The 25,294-nt window shown below is 40.1% G+C and overlaps 1 protein-coding gene across 2 annotated transcripts in view; it reads right to left on the bottom strand.

The window, feature by feature from the left end:
- Positions 1 to 25,294, bottom strand: part of LOC139538348 (inactive dipeptidyl peptidase 10-like) — a 300,215-nt gene that overhangs the window by 13,886 nt on the left and 261,035 nt on the right. For both annotated transcript variants that reach the window (XM_071340300.1, XM_071340301.1), the window contains exons 9-21: positions 21,148 to 21,302; positions 17,841 to 17,938; positions 17,537 to 17,660; positions 15,459 to 15,497; positions 14,884 to 14,991; positions 14,353 to 14,444; positions 12,369 to 12,416; positions 11,742 to 11,863; positions 3,704 to 3,748; positions 2,442 to 2,540; positions 2,275 to 2,344; positions 1,898 to 2,092; positions 1,632 to 1,686 (exon numbers count right to left, since the gene is read on the bottom strand). In XM_071340300.1, the coding sequence (XP_071196401.1) occupies positions 1,632 to 1,686; positions 1,898 to 2,092; positions 2,275 to 2,344; positions 2,442 to 2,540; positions 3,704 to 3,748; positions 11,742 to 11,863; positions 12,369 to 12,416; positions 14,353 to 14,444; positions 14,884 to 14,991; positions 15,459 to 15,497; positions 17,537 to 17,660; positions 17,841 to 17,938; positions 21,148 to 21,302 (1,250 nt within the window). The remainder of the gene's footprint in view (positions 1 to 1,631; positions 1,687 to 1,897; positions 2,093 to 2,274; positions 2,345 to 2,441; positions 2,541 to 3,703; positions 3,749 to 11,741; positions 11,864 to 12,368; positions 12,417 to 14,352; positions 14,445 to 14,883; positions 14,992 to 15,458; positions 15,498 to 17,536; positions 17,661 to 17,840; positions 17,939 to 21,147; positions 21,303 to 25,294) is intronic.

Below are 25,294 nucleotides of genomic sequence, written 5' to 3'. Positions count from 1 at the left end.
ACGAACAAATACATCAGGAGTAACTTTGATGTCCCCTCTACACATCAAAGAACAAGAATGTATTTTTAAAGAAAAGTGGTCAGAATACTGCCATTGACGACCATTCATATAATGGTAAAGAAGTAGGATAGGTTCTCTCTCTCCAAGTTAACCCAGAAAGGAGAACCAAAAAGTAGATGTTCTCCATACATAGAAACCCCACCAAATAGTTGATCCTTTAAAAGAATAGATGTTTTTGATAGCAAAATACAGTGGGGCAAAAAAGTATTTAGTCAGTATTCCATCAGCAAGGGCATTGAAGATGAAACGTGGCTGGGTCTTTCAGCATGACAATGATCCCAAACACACCGCCCGGGCAACGAAGGAGTGGCTTCGTAAGAAGCATTTCAAGGTCCTGGAGTGGCCTAGCCTGTCTCCAGATCTCAACCCCATAGAAAATCTTTGGAGGGAGTTGAAAGTCCGTGTTGCCCAGCAACAGCCCCAAAACATCACTGCTCTAGAGGAGATCTGCATGGAGGAATGGGCCAAAATACCAGCAACAGTGTGTGAAAACCTTGTGAAGACTTACAGAAAACTTTTGACCTCTGTCATTGCCAACAAAGGGTATATAACAAAGTATTGAGATAAACTTTTGTTATTGACCAAATACTTATTTTCCACCATAATTTGCAAATAAATTCATAAAAAATCCTACAATGTGATTTTCTGGATTTTTTTCCCTAATTTTGTCTGTCATAGTTGAAGTGTACCTATGATGAAAATTACAGGCTTCTCTCATCTTTTTAAGTGGGAGAACTTGCACAATTGGTGGCTGAATAAATACTTTTTTGCCCCACTGTACATACATTTTAATCAATTTGTGACCAGATTCGGGATCGCAGGCGTTTGACGCCATTTCCTACTTCACAGTAGGGCTGTTTGAAAATGTCATATGCCTTAATTAAAAATGTGTATGGGGTCTGTAAATATGAATTAAATAAAGAAGTGATGAGTCTAGTTTAGTCAAGGAGAAGTACTGAGCTCTGTAGGGAGAAAGGCAGGATCCGTGGTTGGCTGAGACAATGGAGGGAGATAATAGAGAGACTACTTTCTGGAGGACAACGCCATGTTCACTCACACATGTACATGTGAATTCTGAAAGAGATGGGTGGGGCTAAGGTTTAAGAGGGTGTGAATGATGCTGAATGGGCATAAACAAAGAATAGCTCTCTAGAAAGTGTGAAAAGCATTCAGGGTCATTTTTCTCCTACTTCTCGTCAAAGTGGGATAACAAGTTTATCAAATTTAAAAGAAGCATAACTTTCCCATAACTAGAGTGTTTGATATACAATTTAAACTCTGAGTCTGTACTTTTATAAAATGTAAAATGTCACATTGTCACATTGTCACATTGTGCTATTCCAGACATTTGACTGAATTTCAGATGTACTGTATATACCATAAAACAATATATTTCATCACGTTGTAATTTTTATAGAATTTCACAGTTTTCTTAGCACACAGTTTTCCTACCATTGAAGCCCAATGGAGCATTTCTGCAACGTTTCCATAAAATTGGTCTACAAACTTGAAATATATTTTCTTATTATTTTCAAAATCAGATGCCTATTAGAAGTATGATAGATTCTTACCCTCCCAAATACTCCTATCCGTGTCCGATCAATGTACGGGAATGTCAACATGTATCTGAAATAAGTTACAAAGCATGATATCACTCATAGATAACAGCAATATGAATTCACTTCCCCAAAATGTTTTAAGATTGTTTGACAAATTCAGCTAAATGGAAAACGTGAGCAGATTGTTGAATTAGCATGTATTCTAAGGCTAATGACTTTTATAGATATAGCTAGAGTTAAAACTAAATGAGATTTAATGGGATCAAACTAATACATACTCCACAGCTGTGATTTGATCCTGCACCTCTACGGTTCCCAAACGCCGGTGGACTTCATGTAGAACCCTCTGGCCCAGGAAGCCACTCCCTCTGCCATCCAGACGAGCCACTATGACATTATCCGAGCTGACCAGAACCGAGTCCCAGTCCAGAACGAAACGGTCGCTCACCGCCTGGCCCCCGGGGGAACCATCGCTGAAAGAATAAACATAACTGTTAGAATGAAACAGCGTTGACACTATGGGCACTGTAACGACAGTCTGACTCTCACGCGATGGGGTTCATATCAATCATAATAGATGGGAATGCATAGATAAAAACACTTCAAACAAATTAATTCAACAACAGTGAGCGCAGATACTGATGGCGATACGTACACTATCAACAGCAAGCCATAGTGACGCGATTCAGAAAAGTCTGGTGGGTAAGAGATCTTCAAAGGCAGATCTGAGCAGAGAAAGTAGCCATTAGCAACAACCTTAGAATAATAGATTAGAGAAACTGACAGAAAAAATGTGTTATTAGCCAAAATGATCGGTCGTACCAAAATGTTCCATCTGGATTGTTCTGAAATCTGTCATCTGAATCCTCTTGACCTTTAAGGCAGCCTTTAGTAAAGAGTTGTTCTCAAGGATGTAGAAATCTAATAGGGGAACAAGGTTTCATCAGTTTTAGAACTGTTCACAATGTGGGCCACTTAATCTAGAGAGATGCAAGTGGAATTATATTAGACTTATATAACGCATAAAGACTTCTCTTTCAGGCCTGAAATGAAATAAAAATAAACTTTAAAGCTTTCAAGGAATTCCGGCACACTTTTTAATGATACTTCTAGTGGGGAGTTGAACAGTGTCCTTGATAACCAACCAGGTGCCAATTGTTTGGCCTTTGAACGGTGCATATGACCAGATGCATTGTATTTTCTAACCCAGAATAAGATGTTTATTGGTCTACCATAAAGACTGTGGTATCATCAAAACACACAAACACTGAGGACAGATGGGAATTATTTTGAACTCAACATTGTACTTCAGCATCCAAATAATGAACTAATGTAGCCTGAGTGGTGCTGCCTGCATCTGAGTTTGACCACTGTAACATAATCAGTGTCTGCTGTATACGATTGAGTAGGTGTGCTATTGATCTTGCCACAGCTGGCAGCGCAAATAGCAGACTCACTGGCATGCAGAAAGTTTTCCTTTCGCCAAAGATATCTCAGATTTACCAACAACTGCTTGTCAATGGTTGTTTTTAAAAGAAGCCCCCCCTGCCATTTTCTCCACATTGAACTACAAAATGAATTCCTATTGTATCCTTCATTCCAGCCATCTGAGAGGAAACTGAATGGAAAATAATTCATCCGGTATTTTCAATAGAAACCCCAAATCAATAGGCGTCTCATTATGAAACTGCCAAGGCCCCGAAGTTCTCAGCTGTGGATTGGAAGGTTTGTCCAAGTAACCCTGGGCAAATTGATTGCATTTTTTCCACTGCAGCTGTTAACGTTCAAGAGAAAACATTGACAGATATCCAGACATGGACGGTGTAAATGAAAATAAGGAAATTAAGACAGCAGGGGGTCGATTCGCATTGCTAGTTCAGAGTCAACAAGGGTACAAGTGAGAGGGGGAATGGTATTTTTCAACAGCAAATCTTCAATATTTGAACAAAGTGAGCAATGGCTTTTTTTCTCTTTTTTTACACTTGTTGGTTCTGGCAAAATGCCAACGTTCCAAGTTCTCGCTAACTCCTTTGAGCAGTTTATGACATGCCTATCAGTTAAGAGAGATTAAGTTGACTTCTTACTGGCATTATTGAGGCTGTGTAAGATCACAGTGGGTGCTCCGGGACCTGCGAGAAAAAAATAAAGGATTAAAAGATTTGAAATCGGTATCCTCAAATCCTTTGAATGGCTGAAGATTTACAATTTGGTGTGACTTGAGTCGACAACTTAAGCTTGAGTCACAAAATACCAGTTTCCCCAAGCAATACACGTTCGAGGAGTAAGACATACAAATGCATCCTATTTGTACATAAAGAGTTACAAAAATAGCATGTCTCAAGCAGGGTAGCATAGTCACAAATACAATACAGCAGCCTTTCCAATCCCCTAGCTGCTGTCACAACCACTGTAACCAATTTTACCTCCACTTCTTTACCAATTACAGTCAGTAGTTAAAGGTAATTCAAACTGCCTCTTATAACCCAGGCCTTTCAGATTAAGTCAATTATATTCAGCGCCCATTGGAAGACACCCAATCTGAGGTTAATAAGATCAAGCGGATACCTCGGGTGATACCCCGACCCTCTACAAATCACTGTTCACTCAGGCTAGCCCTTCCGTTTGAATAATACTAGCCGAGGTAATGGTGATTTAACAGCCACACACTATTAACAGGAATGGTAAACATATGAGGCTTTTAAAGCCCAACACGGTGTAACGTTCGTTGTTTGAAGGAGACCAAGGCGCAGCGTAATTTGTGGTCATCATATTTATTTAAATGAGAACCAGCAACAAAATAACAAAGTGAAACCAAAACGAACGTACCGTTCCATAGGCTACAAGAGCTGTACAAAAACAAGATCCCACAACATAGGTGGGAAAAAAGGCTACCTAAGTATGATTCCCAATCAGAGACAACGATAGACAGCTGCCTCTGATTGGGAACCACACTCGGCCAAACACAAAGAAATACAAAACATAGAATGCCCACCGCACATCACACCCTGACCTCACCAAATAGAGAAATAAAACGGCTCTCTAAGGTCAGGGCGTGACACACGGATCAATGAAGAAGAAGCAAAGTTTCATTTTCACCCCTAAAGCAAGTTTTATCATGTCTTACATGGTTGTTGTTTTTCTTAGAAAATATAATAAGAGAGAATTCACAACAATGCACCATTAAAACATTCGAGGAGCAATGGCTCTCAAGGAAATTGCAAACTCAGCAAAGGAAAAGGGCACTTGTACCTGCTCGACAATGGTAATGATATCCGTTGCGTTTAATGGAGGGAATTAACTAGCTTTAATACGCTTGTTGAGGAGAGTGGTCATGACAAACTGCTTGGTTGGTACTGAATTTAGCCTTATCCTCAGATGACGTGCTAACTGCATTGTGTTTATAGCTCAAAAACAGGATAGTACATTTTGCCCATTAACTCATGGTGCACAAGACAAACGCACCCAAGCATACAGTACAAATACATGTGGTTAAAACAAACCTAAACAATAAACAACCGCAGTGGCAATAAACTCTTTTTAATGCGCTGTGTGTGCATGGCACAATAACAGCACGTAAAGCAATTATACACAATAGAGCGGCTAATTTTATTTTGAATTGTTTGATAGTGTCTCTACACTAAATGTTCAATAATGACAGATTGCCAAAGGCAAACTCCTGACATCTGTCAAATGGATTGTGACTCACAGGGCCAATGATACATAATAGTAGACTAAATTGGAACTAGACACTGAGTTAACAAAACATTGCTCTTTCCATGACACAGACTGACCAGGTGAATCCAGGTGAAAGCTACTCTATGATCCCTTATTGATGCTACTTGTTAAATCCACTTCAATAAGTGTAAATGAAGAGGAGGAGAAATATCAAAGGATTTTTAAGCCTTGAGACAATTGATACATAGATTGTGTATGTGTGCCATTCAGAGGGTGAATGGGCAAGACAAAATATTTAAGTGCCTTTTATTAAAGGGGTATGGTAGTAGGTGCCAGCTGTACCGGTCGGGGTGTGTCAAGAGCTGCAAAGCTGCTGGGTTTTTCACACTCAACAGTTTCCTATGTATCAAGAATGGTCCACTACCCAAACTACGTCCAGCCAATTTGACACAACTGTGGGAAGCATTAGACTCAACATGGGCCAGGACCCCTGTGGAACTCCTTCGACACCTTGTAGAGTCCATTCCCCAATGAATTGGGTGCAACTCAATATTAGGAAGGTGTTCCTGGAGTTAATTTTCATATTATTTCATATTAGACACTTCATCACAACAAGATAATTTAATCTACACGCAAAAATAAGATAATTCCCAGCACACATTGCAAGAACTCCCCCCGGCAATGACGTGTCTCTGGCCTTTTAAAGGAAAGGTTCACCCATTTTGTAATGTTCTATTGTTGATGTGCATCCCTGAGTGATGTTCTATTGATTTCCTGTGTCATTCCATGTTTTCATGTGTATGTGAGTTATTGGAGTTCAAGCAGGCAGAAATCCGGCAGGTATGACGTAGCACTGTGATAAAGTCCCTCTCACTACACTGGAAGTTAATAGGAATAGGATTTTAGATCGCGGAAACGTCTATCATAAATGTCAAAATTCAATACTGGCCGATGTCATAGGTCGGGAGGATGTTCTCTCTAATGAGCCATTGATCATATTTTATTTTAGATATTCCTACCTCGAGAAATGTTTCATTTAACGGAGGGTCTAGCACATTTTTCCTATTTGTCTGCATCTTTAGTCCAGGGTGCAATAGGAGTCCAATGGATGACGCATAACGCCCGACCCAGCAGACTGTCAACCAACCGTGTTCACGTTGTCATGCTGCGTCACGTGGTTGCTAAGCTAATTGTCATGCAATCCCTTCTCAAAGTCAGTGTATATGTCGAGAAACGTGCCTATTTTCCTCAAAAGTACGTAATGACACGATTCCAAAGCTACAGTGGCTTGCGAATGTATTCACCCCCTTGGTATTTTTCCTATTTTGTTGCCATACAACCTGGAATTGAAATGGATTTTGGGGGGGGGGTTGTATCATTTGATTTACATAACATGCCTACCACTTTGAAGATGCAAAATATTGGCAACCAAGAAATAAGACAAAAAAACAGGAAACTTGAGCGTGCATAACTATTCACCCCCCCCCCCCCACACACACCTTTTGCAGCAATTACAGCTGCAAGTCTCTTGGGGTATGTCTCTATAAGCTTGGCACATCTAGCCACTTGGATTTTTGCCCATTCTTCAAGGCAATACTGCTCCAGCTCCTTCAAGTTGGATGGGTTCCGCTGATGTACAGCAATATTTAAGTCATACCACATATTCTCAATTTTATTGAGGTCTGGGCTTTGACTAGGGCATTCCAAGACTTTTAAATGTTTCCCCTTAAACCACTCGAGTGTTGCTTTAGCAGTATGCTTAGGGTCATTGTCCTGCTGGAAGGTGAACCTCTGTCCCAGTCTCAAATCTCAGGAAGACTGAAACAGGTTTCCCTCAAGAATTTTCCAGTTTTTAGATCTGCCACCACCATGATTCACTATGGGGATGCTGTTCTCGGGGTGATGGGAGGTGTTCGGTTTGCGCCAGACATAGCGTTTTCCTTGAAGGCCAAAAAGCTCCATTTTAGTCTCATCTGACCAGAGTACCTCCTTCCTTATATTTGGGGAGTCTCCCACATGCCTTTTGGCGAACACCAAACGTGTTTGCTTATTCTTTTCTTTAACCAATGACCTTTTTCTGGCCACTCTTCCGTAAAGCCCAGCTCTGTGGAGTGTACGGCTTAAAGTTGTCCTATGGACAGATACTCCAATCTCCGCTGTGGAGCTTTGCAGCTCCTTCAGGGTTATCTTTGGTCTCTTTGTTGCCTCTCTGATTAATGCCCTCCTTGCCTGGTCCGTGAGTTTTGGTGAGCGGCCCTCTCTTGGCAGGTTTGTTGTGGTGCCATACTCTTTTAATTTTTTAATAATGGATTTAATGGTGCTTCGTAGGATGTTCAAAGTTTCTGATATTTTTTTATAACCCAACCCTGATCTGTACTTCTCCACAACTTTGTCCCTGACCTGTTTGGAGAGCTCCTTGGTCTTCATGGTGCTGCTTGCTTGGTGGTGCCCCTTGCTTAGCGGTATTGCAGAACAGGTGTATATATACTGTGATCATGTGACACTTAAATAAAGTCCACCTGTGTGCAATCTAACTAAATATGTGACTTCTGAAAAGTAATTTGTTGCACCAGATCTTATTTAGGAGCTTCATAGCAAAGGGGGTGAATACATATGCATGCATCACCTTTCTGTTTTTTTTTAAACAAGTTTTTTTTTTCATTTCACTTCACCAAATTGGACTATTTTGTGTATGTACATTACATGAAATCCAAATAAAATCTACTTAAATTACAGGTTGTAATGCAACAAAATAGGAAAAACGCCAAGGAGGATGAATACTTTTGCAAGGCACTGTATATGATATTGCAGATAGGAAGTAAATTATTCCATTCCACTGACACCTGCCTACTATATCTGACTGACCACATAAGGAAGTAGACGGGGGGAAATTTTGTGTTATGGTTATGTTAGATCTCCAAAAGGGGTTTGATACAGTGGATCATGAGATTCTGTTATTCAAACTAAGAGCCATGGGCTTTAACAACTTAGCAGTAAAATAGGTCAGCTCTTACCTGCAAGGAAGAAAACAGACGGTGGATGTGGATGGGACCCTGTCTAAACCCAAAATCTTGAACTGCGGGGTACCCCAAGGGAGTGTGCTGGGTCCACTTTTATTTCTGTTGTATATAAATGATCTGAAATCTGCCTGTACATGTGATCTTTTCTGCACTGTTGGTTTCCCACAAATACAAAAATGTGGTTGAGAAAGCCCTCAGTGCTGATCTTCTGAATGTCATTAAATGGCTATATGACAAAAAGCTGTCAGTCCATCTTGTTCGGGTCCAAAGTGAAACTGAGGAAATCCCCAGTTTTTAAGGTGGTAGTAGGTGACATAGTAGTCGCAGAAAAAGACTATGTTAAGTATCTTGGATGTGTGCTAGATAACCATCTGACAGGGGAGAGCATGGCACAAAATGTTATCGCCAAACTGATCCATAAAATTAGCTTCCTGGCTAGAACCTCCAAATATCTGGATAAGAACGCAATGGGGACATTGGCAGGGGCTCTTGTTCAGTGCCACTTCAACTATGCATGCTCTTCCTGGTACAATAGTGCCCCCAAGATATAAAAAAATTAATTGCAGACATCTCAGAACAAATTAGTCAGGATTATTCTTAAACTTCCAGCACTTATACATCTTGACTACTCCCACTTTGAAAATTGTTCCTTGTACATAAGATTGTCCACTGTATGGTCCCCAGGTACTTATGTAACTACTTTAACTTAGTAAGGGATAACCATAACTATTCAACTAGGAGTCAAACTGACGTTGTTCCTTTAAGATTTAAAAGTGGTACAGGGAAAGAAACATTTTTATACTCGGCTGCCATTCTTTGGAATAATCTTCCAAAGAATTTCAAACTTATAACCTCCATAGGTAGTTTCAAGTTCTCACTGAAAAGAATTGCTAAATAGTAGCATGTCTTTAAAGTGAGTGGTAAGATTAAAGTAGGTGGCGGAGAGGAAAATGCTCGGGATAATCCCTAATATATACATATATATATATATATATATATCTTATATATATATTAGGGATTGATTGTTCATATATTAAGGGTATGTGAGACTGTCATTGTGTCTGTCATTGTCTGTTGTCATTACAATTGCCGCCTAACCTTGTTGTATTCCCACTTGCATCTTCAAAAGGACAACAATGGAAATAAGCTGTTAAGCTTAATTGTGTTATCCTTGATGATTTTCTTAAAATTGTATGTGGAGGCGTCACCAGCTGGCCCTTATGTATGGATTTTACAAATTGCCAAATAAATTAAACCAATCAATCAATATAATATACACTACCGTTCAAAAGTTTGTGGTCACTTAGAAATGTCCGTTTTATCCATAAACACATACATGAAATGAGTTGCTAAATGAATAGGAAATATAGTCAAGACGTTGACAAGGTTATAAATAATTAGATTTCACCCCATGCTTCCTGAAGCACATCCCAAAAATTGGATTGGCTTGATGGGCACTTCTTGCGTACCATACGGCCAAGCTGCTCCCACAACAGCTCAATAGGGTTGAGATTCGGTGACTGTGCTGGTCACTCCATTATAGACAGAATACCAGCTGACTGCTTCTTCCCTAAATAGCTCTTGCATAGTTTGGAGCTGTGCTTTGGGTCATTGTCCTGTTGTAGGAGGAAATTAGCTCCAAATAAGCACCGTCCACAGGGTATGGCATGGCGTTGCAAAATGGAGTGATAGCCTTCCTTCTTCAAGATCCATTTTACTCTGTACAAAACTCCCACTTTACCACCACCAAAGCACCCCAGACCATCACATTGCCTCCACCATGCTTGACAGATGGCGTCAAGCACTCCTCCAGCATCTTTTCATTTTTCTGCGTCTCACGAATGTTCTTCTTTGTGATCTGAACACCTCAAACTTAGATTTGTCTGTCCAGTGTCTGTATTCTTTTTCCCATCTTAATCTTTTCTTTTTATTGGCCAGTCTGAGATATGGCTTTTTCTTTGGAACTCTGCCTAGAAGGCCAGCATCCTGGAGTCGCCTCTTCACTGCTGACATTGAGACTGGTGTTTTGTGGGTACTATTTAATGAAGCTGCCAGTTGAGGACTTGTGAGGTGTCTGTTTCTCAAACTAGACACTCTAATGTACTTGTCCTCTTGCTAGTTGGTCACCGGGTCCTGCCGCTCCTCTTTCTATTCTGGTTAGAGCCAGTTTGTTCTGTGAAGGGAGTAGTACACAGCGTTGTACGAGATCTTCAGTTTCTTGGTAATTTCTCGCATGGAATAGCCTTCATTTCTTAGAACAAGAACAGACTGAAGAGTTTCAGAATAAAGTTAATTGTTTCTGGCCATTTGGAGCCTGTAATCGAACCCACAAATGCTGATGCTCCAGATACTCAACTAATCTAAAGAAGGCCAGTTTTATTGCTTCTTTAATCAGAACAACAGTTTTCAGCTGTGCTAACATAATTGCAAAAGGGTTTTCTAATGATATATTAGCCTTTTAAAATGATAAACTTGGATTAGCTAACACAACGTGCCATTGGAACACAGGAGTGATGGTATGCTGATAATGGGCCTCTGTACGCCTATGTAGATATTCCATAAAAATCTGATGTTTCCAGCTGCAATAGTCATTTACAACATTAATAATGGCTACACTGTATTTCGGATCAATTTGATGTTATTTTAATGGACAAAAAAGGACATTTCCAGGTGACCCCAAACTTTTGAACGGTAGTGTATATCCCTGGTATAAAATCACATTCTGTTTGTGTCTCTAACGTATCTCTTCAGTGTATGTTTAGGAGCCGGTTATGTTCGCTTTTAGCATTACTATCCTACTATCACATTGGTGTTAGCATATGATATACCTTACAGGGAAACACTGAGCAGTTAGAGGAAACGCTGTACATTTGCTGGATCTGATAATGAATCTTATATGTACTGTGTCTCTGATCCTGAATCTACGTCTAAGCGGATGATGCATTGGTTGGGTTTAACTAATGACCTAGCTGGCATAACTTCACGGTTTCAAATAATGAATGGTTGGTTGATGTTGGTCCCTAATGTCTTGATATTACCTCTCAAAGAAAGTTGATGCTTTGGTTTCCTAAGCTCTATCAATATTTATCTAGCTTCAACAAAGACAGATGAGGGGTGCTAGCATGTAGATCAATATTAGCCTTCAGAATGATGCACTGCTTGTGTTAGAATTTAGCTTAGCTGACTAACATTTAAAGAGCAAAATGACATGTTTGCATTAGCCTGTTAGTGCTGTCTTGGCGCTATGGAGCACTACTATACAATGGACTGTCTGTGTTAGCATTGAGCTAAGCTGGATAACTTTTACAGTGCATAATGACATGTTTACTTTGCATTGGCCTGCTAGTGCTATCTTGGTGGTAAAGAGTGGAATCCAATGCACTGAGTTAGCATTTAGCTAACTCAGCATTTAGCTCGGCTAGCTTACCTTTACAGTGGAGGATGATATGCTTATCATTGGGGCTTATCTCGGCATTAAAGAACAGACAGTGCGCCTTATTTAGCTCACACGTCAGACAGTGTCGAGGGAACAACCCGACAGTCTTCACACTGAAAGGAAGGGGAAGACGGAAGATTAGGAGACCGTTTTAACGTCCACTGCAAACCCCAAAGAACAGGCCTATAGAGTATCTAGCACCTGTGGTGTTTGCAGTTGGCATATGATATTTACACTCTACATAAATGAGGAGACAAGCAATGTTGAGGTCGGGAGCTTCACGTCATCGGTTCACCTGAAAGCATTTTAAATGTAATTAAGCCGATTCTCCCTTATCAAAAGAGCAGCTGAATTTGGAAAAGTTTTTTTTGAAAAATGTAATTATCATAACCTAATGTGCCTTTGCAACCTCCATACGCTTTATGAAACAAGTATCATCCAGTGTACACGATCTTACATCAGAGTGTCTCTATATTTCTGTAAGCACAAAACCTCAGATGTTTGCTGTTGTTATGACATGTTCTTCGCGAAAAGAAAAATTACAGAATATGAGAGGGACTGTAAATCAAAGGGGAGCTGTCAAAAGCAAGATTCAGGACAGGTTGCTAAATGAGTCACCTGAAAAGCTGTCTTCTTCGCGGTGAGCCTTCAGTGCTGAGAAAATATCTGTATAGAAGAAACAAATAAGTTAATTGAGTCTCAAAGAAACCCAGTGGCCTTTGCTAACAAGGTTATGCCATAAATACACTCTCAAGCTCAGCTTTGTGCCTGCAACATGTCATATTTAGATGAGAAATAAACCTGATACTTTCAAATAAGCAGCATTTGTCTGTGTACTTCATATGCAAATGACACTCAGTCTTGAGGCAATACGCATGAGGTTTATGAGTGTCAAGTTGAGAAGAGAAAAATCTGCCTATCAAGCTACAATAACATACAGGTACCATACAGTTTCACACTCAAGGTTCTATGTTTTACGATGCAAAATGCAATGTCCATTCTTAAACCTCCTTTTCCCACCATGCACTATGGCGTGCTGTCTATGATTTGCAGTTACATTCGTCTGAGGTTTTGATTCGGAATGTACCTGACACCACAACTCTTACAAGAGTAATGACACAAAGCCCCTCATAACATACAATCAAGTTCACTGTGATAACAATTATGTTTTCTGTTTGTGCTGTCGTCAACTCCTCCACAGCATTCATTCATCATTCCATACATGCACATAATGTGATCTGTCGAACCAGACTAGCTGCTGCATATGTATGAGATACCTTTGTGTCAAGAACTGATGAGGAATGTGTTGAATTATGATTCATGTCATTGTATAGTCAATGCAGGCATGATTACATATGGGACTCATATCAACATGGCTGCAGATGCTCAACTGTCTATCACCTATCCATATAAGAGTCATATACAGTGAGGTCCAAACATATTTTGACAGTGACACATTGGTCACACTTTATTTGGATAGTCCATCTGTAGATACTATCTTTTGATAAGCAACTACTTGCCAGATATACTGTTAGGTTTAGAATAAAGGTTAGGTTAAGGGTTAGGATAAGGGTTAAGGTTAGGACTAAGGTTAGGATTAGTAGATAGTTGAAATGTTACTGAGTCTGTAGATGGTCTGTAGTGCATCGACAGATGGACGATCCAAGAGTGTTACCAATAAATGCTGTGTTGTTTCGTCTCTGTACTCCAGCACTTCGGATTTGAAATTATACAATGAATATGAGGTTTCATTAGTCCACTGACGATACATTCCCAACATGTTTTGCATGTCAGCAGGCAAGTTTTCAAGATATTGTACTTTCAAGAAGCAAAGTGTTCCCTGCAAAATCATCATGAAGATTTAAAAAGTTGGAGGCATAAATGTCATACCCCCCAAAAAATGCAAAGCTTCCCTTTTATTGTTAGTGGTGAGAGGTTAGCATTTCTTGGGGGTATGATCTTTGTGCCGCTATACCTTTCGCACTCATTATTATTCACGTTTCATTCAGGATTATCCGTAATCATGGTAGCACCCACATTAATGTGCAAGTATTCAAAACAGTGGCGGTCAGTGCCGTTTATGACAAGGGAGGACAATTTTTTTTATGAGCACGGCCTTATTTCTATTACAGCATGTTGGATGACTGTCATTCATATTCCATTCACCCAGTTCAATGTGACATCGATAGGTTTAGGCTACTCAAATTGTCCATATACCCATCATGAGGTTGCTCCAACCTAGACTATGAATGAAAGTTTACAACGTGTAATCATTTCGTGTTAGGAATATGGGCCCAAAAATACCATACTTTTGACTACCTTAAAACACATAAGTTAAATGTGCCCAAATACTTTTGGTTCCCTTAAATGGGACTGTGTACAAAGAGTTCTGTAATTTCTAAAGAGTTTGCCTCAAATTAAAGCTGACAGTCTGCACTTTAATCATAGTCACTGCATCATTTCAAATCCAAAGTGCTGGAGTACAGAGCCAAAACAGAAAAAAAAGTGTCACTGTCCAAATAATTTTGTACTTCACTGTACGTACTAAATACCTGAATCCTCATTATTGATTTATTATGCACAGTTCAGAAGAGACACTCACATGTTGTCGTTGCTCTCATCATAGGCCAGGATCTTAGTTACTTCCCAGTTTCCTGATGTTAGATGGCGGACCTCGTTTTGATCTGCTCTGAACTGGAGCAAGGAAGGAGACGAGAAACAGGAAATAAGCTATGAGTGTGATCTACAATATCTATTTAAAAAAAGCCTTCCTGTTTTCAGAGTCATCACATCATCCTCATCAAGATCATCATCATCATCCTCATCAAGATCATCATCATTATCATACGTCCTAAGTACTGGTCACTAGCAAGGATTGCAATTTGATGTGGTTGAAGCCACTTTCATTGAGTTATCACATAATATATTTGCAAAAAAAGTACAGTGGCCATTGAGAGATGATGCTCACCACTATGGGCACACAGTAGTAACCCTACCCTCACTTGTGCTGTAATCATGGAGATATTACTCTCACCCCGGTGGAAACTATGGTAACAGAACCCTTTGAGTGGTAACCATGGTGACATGAGTGACCCTCATCAGAGATGTAACCATGGTGACGTGACCCTAGTACCTGTGTGGTGAACATGGCGATGTGATGGAACTCTCCGCGCCCGCCTTGCTTGACGGGCACTGTCAGGAAGAATATGCTGCCATCCCTGGAGAACACTGGTTCCTGGTTCTGCCGAAACAAACACAGCAAACATTTTTAGTTTAGAGTGTTATGACGTCATTACATGATCACAGAGATTGTGTAAAATACACTAGTAATATACAGATGTAGGATCTTAATTTAAACCAGTTTACTACAGCAGGAAAATAATCCTGTAAATATGAATTATTATGTGGATTATAATTCATGGTCATTTTTGTAGGGATTGATACATTTTCTGTTAGGGCAAATCAAGTCTGACATTTTTAAGTGAAATTATAAACTTTAGAAGCCTTTTTAAAACTCAAATACACTAAAGGTTTGCAATTCTCAGCAACAAAAGAGTAATCAAATTAAGATCCTACATCGGTACAAGTGTAATGGCACTTTAGGCCATTTACTACCATGGGTGCACAACAAAGATCTATTGAATAAGATTGAATGGAACTTTGATTTATTAAGTTTGGCTATTACTGACAAAAGTAAAGATTTTTTACCTGCTTTGAAAGCCAGAGCTCTGAGGTCTCCTCATGCCTCTGAAATAGAAAGGCCAAAATGTTAACAGTTAATATTATGTCCCGATTTATAATTGTCCCATATTACATCCCAACCTACTTCAGCAAACCTGAATAGCCGTGGAGCCTGGTTGGAATTAAGCATCCCACAAAGACAGTGTCACGTTCCTGACCTGTTTTCTTTTGTCTTGTATTTATTTAGTTGGTCAGGGCGTGAGTTGGGTGGGTTTGTCTATGTGTGATTTTCTATGTTGGGATGTTTGTGTTCGGCCGGGTATGATTCTCAATCAGAGGCAGCTGTCAATCGTTGTCCCTGATTGAGAATCATACTTAGGCAGCCTGGGTTTCACGTGTGTTTTGTGGGTGTTTGTTCCTGTGTCAGGTTTTGTCCCACACAGGACTGTTTCGGTTTTGTCACGTTTGTTGGTTGTTTTGTATTTTGAAGTGTTTTGTTGACTTTCAGTAAATAATGAACACTAACCACTCTGCGTTTTGGTCTGACCCTTACTCCTTCTCCTCATCCGAGGAGGAGGAATTAGACAGCCGTTACAGACAGCCCAAAGTCCCTCAAAATCACTCAATTCCCTTTCTTCCCCAATACTTTAACTCTAAAAGCGCCACCATATTTCAACCCCTAAAAGTACCAAAAGTGTTATGTTTTTCTTTTCAAAAAAATAAATGAAACACTTTGTCAAACTCTAACACCTTTTATTTTATTAATCTTTTGTAACACAAGTAAATTGTTTTTAATTCCCCAAAATAAGAATACATTTAAAAATGTTTTAAAAAATTTGTTAATATTTTGATCAATTTCACCCATAGACACTAATTATGAACATTTGTCTGTTATTTATTCAAAGTGTTTTCTTTCTGTAATACTAAGAGGCTGAGAAATTGGCGAATCTGAGATACTGGTAGGACCTAAAGTGTCCACCGATATGGCCGATTTAGACGATATGGTGGCATCAGACATTTAGCTCTAACTTTGGAATGCTATGGGCGATCAACTCAGTTCCAATTGTATCTGAACGATGAGACTCTCAACTTGGTGTAGAGAAATTGACTGAAAGCTAAATATTTATTTACATATATATATATTTTTATTTATTTATTTATTATAGTGGCTGCTATGCCCCAAATTTGGTATTGATTCCGCCCATTTTCATACTACCACACATCGCTAGAATACAAAAGACAGATTATGTTTCATTCCTCCATTTTAACACAAGCATCTAGATGAATGTAGTTTTTTGTTGTTGGTTACAAGTTGCTTGACCGAGTATAGAAAAAGGTTTAGAAATTATGCATTTTTTTGACCCCCTGTTGGTGCTTTTAGGGTTAAAATGCCAAATGGGGAAATCCGGAATCTGTGTTCTTTAATTTAAAACCCATTGGAGACAAAGACAAAAGCCTTGGCAGAGAAATTGAGTCTGCGCCCAGGCGGAGCCGCTTCTTGGCTGGAGCGTCTGTTTGTTTGTGGTCCAGCCGTCTGTGGGGCCTGACCCTGGGACAGTCAAACTGGACTGTGTCCAATAGACTCCCATGCTTTCCCCACAGGGGACCGCAGCTTTGCCCTTTTCCAGACATAGCTTATAATAACACTGTGCAATCATTGCCATCAAAACAAATAGTGGGAAGAATAAGTCTTTACTTAATGAAAACAGTTTGCTGAGATGATCATTTAATAAAGGCTTCCCAGTTGAAAGTAATAGAATAATGAATATGACTTATAGTGTGTGTTTATCTGATAAATGCCACAAGATAATATTTGTATTCAAAGTGGTGGATAAACAGAACAGAAAAAGTGCACCCCTCCACAAGTGTCCTTTAGCATGCATAGTAAAAAGCACAAAAAAAAGCACAACAGCTGATACAGTACTGTCAGATGAGGCATTCGAGTCAATGATATCTTTCCCTTTGGTAGCATAGCAGTAATAAAGTCATTGCATTGTCTGCTCTGTCCTCCCACTGACACAATAACAGAATGACCTCCCCAGGGTGAGTGTGACCTAGTCTCAACATTACCAAGCCCCCCACCCCCTACCCAGCATGCCTCTCACCTTAACACAGGCCCCCGTGGTGGTCTCACATACGGTAAGGATGGACACATTCTGGGCACGGTTCATCCACCTGACCGTCGTCTTGGTTTTACTGATCCAATTGACCATGGCCACATAGTGCTCCCTACGAGAGAGAACAACCACAGTGATTATTGTCTGAAACGTGGCCCATTGCCACATAGTGCTCCCTACGAGAGAGAACGGACAGAAGTTGTTATCATCTGCAACATGTACCATGACCTAGTCCCTCCAAATAGCGAACTTTCCAATATGTGTTTTCATTATTCCATGCAGTAAATCACACCTTAGTTTGAGGTTGTCTGGTGGTGTGAGCTCCTGTGTGTGTGTCGGCCCGTACAGATTCACCACGTATAACTTCACTGTGGGGTTGGGTTGACCAGCCTGAAAACAGAATCAGTCCTTTAGATATTGTAGCACCATTAAACATTATGAATCACAGATTAAAAACACCACACGAAGGCAATCACAATATCAACTAAACAAACAATTGCATAATTACATTGTAGTTATGTAGAGCAATTTATACTGTATATGTGCTACCAACATAAAAAACGACTTCAAAACATTCTGAAACAATGGATGGTGATAATAGTAACACATTAGAATCATTGAACACATGCCCTAACAATGAATAATAGCTATGGCTTTACACAATACAACGCATAATATCAACTCGTTTTATTTAACAGTGATACAAATGTTAATGGTTATGAAAGAAAATGAGAAAAACAGCATGACTAAAGTTATCACCTCATTTACACACAGCACTGGATTTAGCCTAACCATGTTTAAACCTGAATAAGAATCACAAAGGTTGGCCTTGAACAATGGATGAAGATATGAACCAAAGCCTGTATAAGCCCCAATAGAGAATGAATAGTCCTCTTATAGGCACTGCTACAGCACAGTATTGTATTGACCTTTTCTAATGCTAATCCTCCCTAATAGAGTAGCAATGCTTTTTCTACATCCAGTGTCATATTCACTGTTGGCACTCAACCCTAAATGCCATATGCCAAGCTCTACTGGTTCTCACCCTCGGTATGGATTCTGCCGCTTCTAGTTTAACCTTGGGCCAAGAACACATGGCCGGATTGGCCTCACACTGGGCCACAGTGCTGTGTTGCAAGAGGCGGACAAAAAGCAGGAAGAGGGATCATTTATGTATCCTCAGTTATCTAATTATCAATGTAGAAACAGAGGACACAGGGTTTGTGTCCCAAATGGTACCCTATTAATTTCATAGTACATTACTGGTACCATTGGCCCCTGGTCAAAGTAGTGCATTATATAGGGAAAAGGGTGTACATTGGGACGCACCCAGGACTGGGGGAACAACAGACATCTGGTGGGGAGTTTCAGTCTTAATTGCTGCAGGAAAGGGACACTGTTTGGATGGATCTTCCTGTACCTTGAAGTTCAGACATGCTGTGGGTCTTAGAATTATAGTGAATTATAGTGGTAATGGATTTGCTGTTTTAAACTGTAAATAACTCAAAGTACATTTATACTACTGGTCAAAAGTTTTAGAACACCTACTCATTCAAGGGTTTTTATTTATTTTTTACTATTTTCTACAATGTAGAATAATAGTGAAGACATCAACACTATGAAATAACACAAAAGGAATCATGTAGTAACCAAAAAAGTGTTAAACAAATCAAAATATATTTTACATTTGAGATTCTTCAAAGTAGCCACCATTTGCCTTGATGACAGCTTTTCACACTCTTGGAATTCTCTGAACCAGCTTCACCTGGAATGCTTTATCAACAGTCTTGAAGGAGTTCCCACATATGCTGAGTTCCCACATATGCATTTTCTCAACCAGCTTCATGAAGTAGTCACCTGGAATGCATTTCAATTAACAGGTGTGCCTTAGTTAATTTGTGGAATTTCTTTCCTTAATGCGTTTGAGCCAATCAGTTGTGTTGTGCAAGGTGTGTGTGTGTGTGTCCATCATTGCTTTAAGACATGAAGGTCAGTCAATAAGGAACATTTCAATAACTTTTAAACTTTCTTCAAGTGCAGTCCAAAAACCATCAAGCGCTAAGATGAAACTGGCTCTCATGAGGACTGCCACAGGAATGGAAGACCCAGAGTTCATTAGGATAAGTTCATTAGACTTACCAGCCTCAGAAATTGCAGCCTAAATAAATGCTTCACAGAGTTCAAGTAACACATCGTAGTGACACATCTCAACATCAACATCCACTACTAAAGGACACCAATAATAAAAAGAGACTGGCTTGGGCCAAGAAACACAAGCAATGGTCGTTAGATAGGTGGAAATCTGTCCTTTGGTCTGGAGTACAAATGAAAGATTTTTGGTTCCAACCGTCGTGTCTTTGTGAGATGCGGTGTTGGTGTACGGATGATCTCTGCATGTGTATTTCCCACCGCAAAACATGGAGGAGGAGGTGTCATGGTGTGGGGGTGCTTTGCTGGTGACACTGTCTGTGATTTATTTAGAATTCAAGGCAAACTTAACCAGCATGGCTATCACAGCATTCTGCAGCGATTCGCCATTCCATCTGGTTTGTGCTTAGTGGGACTATCATTTGTTTTTCAACAGGACAATGACCCAACACACCTCCAGGCTGTGTAAGGGATATTTGACCAAGAAGGAGAGTGATGGAGTGCTGCATCAGATGACCTGGCCTCCATAATCCCCCGATCTCAACCAAATTGAGATGGTTTGGGATTAGTCAGACCACAGAGTGAAGGAAAAGCAGCTATGTGGGAACTCCTTCAAGACTGTTGAAAAAGCATTCCAGGTGAAGCTGGTTGAGAGAATGCCAAGAGTGTGCAAAGCTGTCATCAAGGCAAAGGGTGGCTATTTGAAGTATCTCAAATATAAAACACATTTTTGGTTACTACATGATTCCATATATGTTATTTCATAGTTTTGATGACTTCACTATCATTCTACAATGTAGAAAATAGTAAAAACCTTTGACCGGTAGTATATCTAATTGTGATTTCTAAAAGTTCAAGAGGAATGTTAATTTGTCTTACTCCGGAAACCCAGTTTGTGGTGTTGATTGAATGATTAGAGATATATAACATAGCCCATCTGTAAATAGCCCACCCAACTACCTCATCCCCATATTTATTTATTTTGTTGCTCCTTTGCACCCAAGTATCTCTATTTGCACATTCATCTTCTGCACATTATCATCTCCATTGTTAATGCTAAATTGTAATTATTTCGCCACTATGGCCTATTTATTGCCTTACTTCCCTAATCTTACTACATTTGCACACACTGTATATAGACTTTTCTATTGTGTAATTGACTGTATGTTTGTTTATCCCATGTGTAACTCTGTGTTGTTTGTGTCGCACTGCTTTGCTCTATCTTGGCCAGGTCGCAGTTGTAACTGAGAACTTGTTCTCAACTAGCCAACCTGGTTAAATAAAGGTGAAAAAAATTATTTTAAAAATGTTTTATCTTACTGTAATCTCAGAGTACTCAGAGTTATCTTGGAGTAGTGTCAATTTGTTTCATTCCACCATCCAAAGCTAGATAGGTAGGTGGCAGCAGACAATGTACTTCTACATCATCTCAGGTTAAAGCTATTGCTTACCTTGGGGTAGGGGTATTGCTTTCCTTTGGGGTATGAAGCGCCAGTGAAGCGAGGAAGGGCCATATTGGGCACCAGAGTGTCATTGAGGACCAGGAAGGCTAACCTCTCTCCATCCGGTGACCACCAGTGTGCTATATGTGACTGGAGAATCTCCTCTGTAAAGAGACACAAGGAATATATAAGAAATACATTGCAGATCTCGAGAAAATTAAATACAGAAAGTATGCATACCCCTTGACTTGTTACAGCCTGAATTCAAAATGGATTCAATATATTTTTTTTTCTCACCCATCTACACACACAATAATGACAAAGTGAAAACATGTTTTTAGAAATGTTTGCCTTTTGTTTTTAGGTACAGGAACATCTCATTTACATAAGTATTTACACCCTGAGTCAATACTTTGTAGAAGCATCTTTGGCAGCGATTACAGCTGTGAGTCTTTCTGGGTAAGTATCTAAGAGTGTTCCACACCTGGATTGTGCAACATTTGCCCATTATTCTTTTCAAAATTATTTTCATTATTCTTTTCAAAACTTCAAGCTCTGTCAAATTGATTGTTGATCATTGCTAGACAACCATTTCCAGGTCTTGCTGTAGATGTTTAAGCAGATTTAAGTCAAAACTTTAGCTCAGCCACTCAGAAACATTCACTGTCTTCTTGGTAAGCGACTCCAGTGTAGATTTGGCCTTGTGTTGTAGGTTATTGTCCCGCTGAAAGGTGAATTAATCTCCCATTGTCTGGTGGAAAGCAGACTGAAACAGGTTATCCTCTAGGAGTTTGCCTCTGCTTAGGTCTATTATGTTTCTTCTTCATCCTGAAAAACTCCCCAGTCCTTAACGATTATCAGCATACCCATAGCATGATGCAGCCACCACTATGTTTGAAAATATGAAGAGTGGTACTAAGTAATGTGTTGGATTTGCCCCAAACATAATACTTTGTATTCAGGACAAAAACTTAATTGCTTTGCCATATATTTTGCAGTGTTACTTTAGTGCCTTGTTGCAAACAGGATGCATGTTTTGGAATATTTGTATTCTGTACAGGCTTCCTTCTTTTCATTCGGTCAATTATTAAATCAAATGTTATTTTTCACATGCACTGAATACAACAGGTGAAATGCTTACTACAAGCCCTTCACCAACAATGCAGTTCAAGAAATAGAGTAAAGAAAATATTTACTAAATAAACTAAAGTATATTACAAAATAAAAAGTAACACAATCAAATAACGGGGCTATATAACAGGGGGTACTGGTACCGAGTCAATGGGCGGGAGTACAGGTTAGTCGAGGTAATTTGTACATGAAGGTAGGGGTAAAGTGACTATGCATTGATAATACACAGCGAGTAGCAGCAGTGTAGAAACAAAGGGGAGGGGGGGTCAATGTAAATAGTCCGGGTGGCCATTTGATCAATTGTACAGCAGTTTTATGGCTTGAGGGTAGAAGCTGTTAAGGAGACTTTTAGACCTAGTGGTAAAGAACAGTCTATGATTTGGGTGACCTCTGACACCGCCGAGTATATAGGTCCTGGATGGCAGGAACCTTGGCCCCAGTGATGTACTGGGCCGTACGCGCTACCCTCTGTAGCGCCACTATACTGCCAGGTCTCTGACCTCCTCCCTATAGTCTGTCACATCGTTGTCAGTGATCAGGCCTACCACTGTTGTGTCGTCAGCAAAGTTAATGATGGTGTTGGAGTCGTGCTAGGCCACGCAGTCATGGGTGAACAGTTAGGACAGGAGGGGACTAAGCACGGACCCCTGGGGGGCCCCTGTGATGAGGATCAGCATGGCAGATGTGTTGGTGCCTACCCTCACCACCTGGGGACGGCCTGTCAGGAAGTCCAGAATCCAGTTGAAGAGGGAGGTCTTTAGTCCCAGGGTCCTTAGCTTAGTGATGAGCCTTGTGGGCACTATGTTGTTGAACGCTGAGCTGTAGTCAATGAACAGCATGCTCACATAGTAGTAGGTGTTCCTTTTGTCCAGGTGGGAAAGGGCAGTGTGGAGCGATTAAGAATGCGTCATCTGTGGATCTGTTGGGGCGGTTTGCGAATTGGATTGGGTCTAGGGTTTCTGGGATGATGGTGTTGATGTGAGCCATGACAAGCCTTTCAAACACTTCATGGCTACCGATGTGCGAGCTACGGGGCGGTAGTCAATTAGGCAGGTTAACTTCGGTTTCTTGGGCACAGGGACTATGGTGGTCTGCTTGAAACATGTAGGTATTACAGACTCGGTCAGGTAGAGGTTGGTTGCCAGTTGGTCCGCGCATGCTCTGAGTACAGGTCCTGGTAATCCGTCTGGTCCCCCGGCCTTGTGAATATTAACCTGTTTAAAGGTCTTGCTCACATCGGCTACTGAGCGAGCATAAAAGCCATTTAGCTCGTCTGGTAGGTTAGTATTGTGGATTAACTACAATGTTGTTGATCCATCCTCAGTTTTCTCCTATCACAGCCATTAAACACTAACTGTTTTAAAGATACCATTGGCCTTAAGGTGAAATCCCTGAGCAGTTTCCTTCCACACAATCCAAAAAGTAATTAATAACTGCACCATGCTCAAAGGGATAGTCAATGTCTGCTTTTTTTTACCCATCTACCAATAGGTGCCCTTCCTTGCGAGGCATTGGAAACCCTCCCTGGTCTTTGTGGTTTAATCTGTGTTTGAAATTCACTGCTCGACTGAGGGACCTTACAGATATTTGTACAGTATGTGTGCGGTACAGTGATATTCAAAAATCATGTTAAGCACTATTATTGCACACAGGGAGTTCACGCAACTTATTATGTGACTTGTTAAGCACATTTTTACTCATGATTTTATTTAGGTTACCCATGGCAAAGGGGTGAATACTTATTGACTCAAGACATTTCAGCTTTCACTTTTACTTAATTTGTAAACATTTTGAAAAACATAATTCCACTTTGGCATTATGGGGTATTGTGTGTAAAAAATCTCAGTTTAATCCATTTTAAATTCAGACTGTAACTCAACAAAATGCAGACAAAGTCGAGGGGTGTGAATACTTTCATAAGGCACTGTATTCTCCAACAAAATGGCCATGTAGTAGTGTTAGGGCTGGATTCAATCCGTATCACTGAAGTATTGCGTTCCCTCATCCGCGGAGACTTCATTCACGGTAAACGCTGCATATGGAAATTTAGTGTGAAACACCTTGAGATAATAGTTGACATAACCATCTTTCCTGAAGTTTCCATCTGTACTGTTCCATATGAGAAGGCCATATGTCGATAGTGTGCTAAAAAAAAAATAGAGAGCACTAAAGTATTGCGACAACTCAAGCATGATGTTCGAGTGCAGTTAACAGTACTTAACGGTCTGTGGCAACATAATGTCAAACATTTGAGATGTTAATTAGGTCTGATTGGGAGTCATTTGAATCTCCAGAGAGAGAGAGAGCGAGAGAGCGAGAGAGAGAGAGAGAGCGAGAGCGAGAGCGAGAGCGAGAGAGAGAGAGAGAGAGAGAGAGAGAGAGAGAGAGAGAGAGAGAGAGAGAGATTTTAGTTCACATTGTCACAGAGTTCAAAACAGACAAACTGAGGAATATTTAGGTTGTCATAGAAACTGTCATATTACCATGAAAATCATGTATACTGAACAAAAATATAAACGCAACATATAAAGTTATGGTCTCATGTTTCATGAGCTGAAATAAAAGATCCACAACATTTTCCATACGCACCAAAAGCTTTATTACTCTCAAATGTTGTGCACTATTTTTTTTCCATCCCTGTTAGTGTGCCTTTCTCCTTTGCCAAGATAATCCATCCACCTGACAGGTGTGGCATATGAAGAAACTGGATAAACAGCATGCTCTTTACACAGGGGCATCTTGTGCTGGGGACTTTAAAATAATAATTTTTGTCACACAACAAAATGCCACAGATGACTCAAGTTTTGAGTGAGCGTGCAATTGGCATGCTGACTGCAGTATTGTCCACCAGAGCTGTTGCCCGGTAATTGAATGGTCATTTCTCGACCATAAACCGCCTCCAATGTAATTTTAGAGAATTTGGCAGTACGTCCGACCGGCCTCACAACCGCATATCACATGTATCCATGCCAGCCCAGGACCTCCACATCCGGCTTTTTTATCTGTGGGATCGTCTGAGACCAGA

Source organism: Salvelinus alpinus, chromosome 14, assembly GCF_045679555.1.
Source record: "Salvelinus alpinus chromosome 14, SLU_Salpinus.1, whole genome shotgun sequence".
Taxonomy (NCBI): Eukaryota; Metazoa; Chordata; class Actinopteri; order Salmoniformes; family Salmonidae; genus Salvelinus; species Salvelinus alpinus.
Note: the sequence above shows the minus strand (reverse complement) of the source record. Positions and strands in the feature narration are given on the sequence as shown.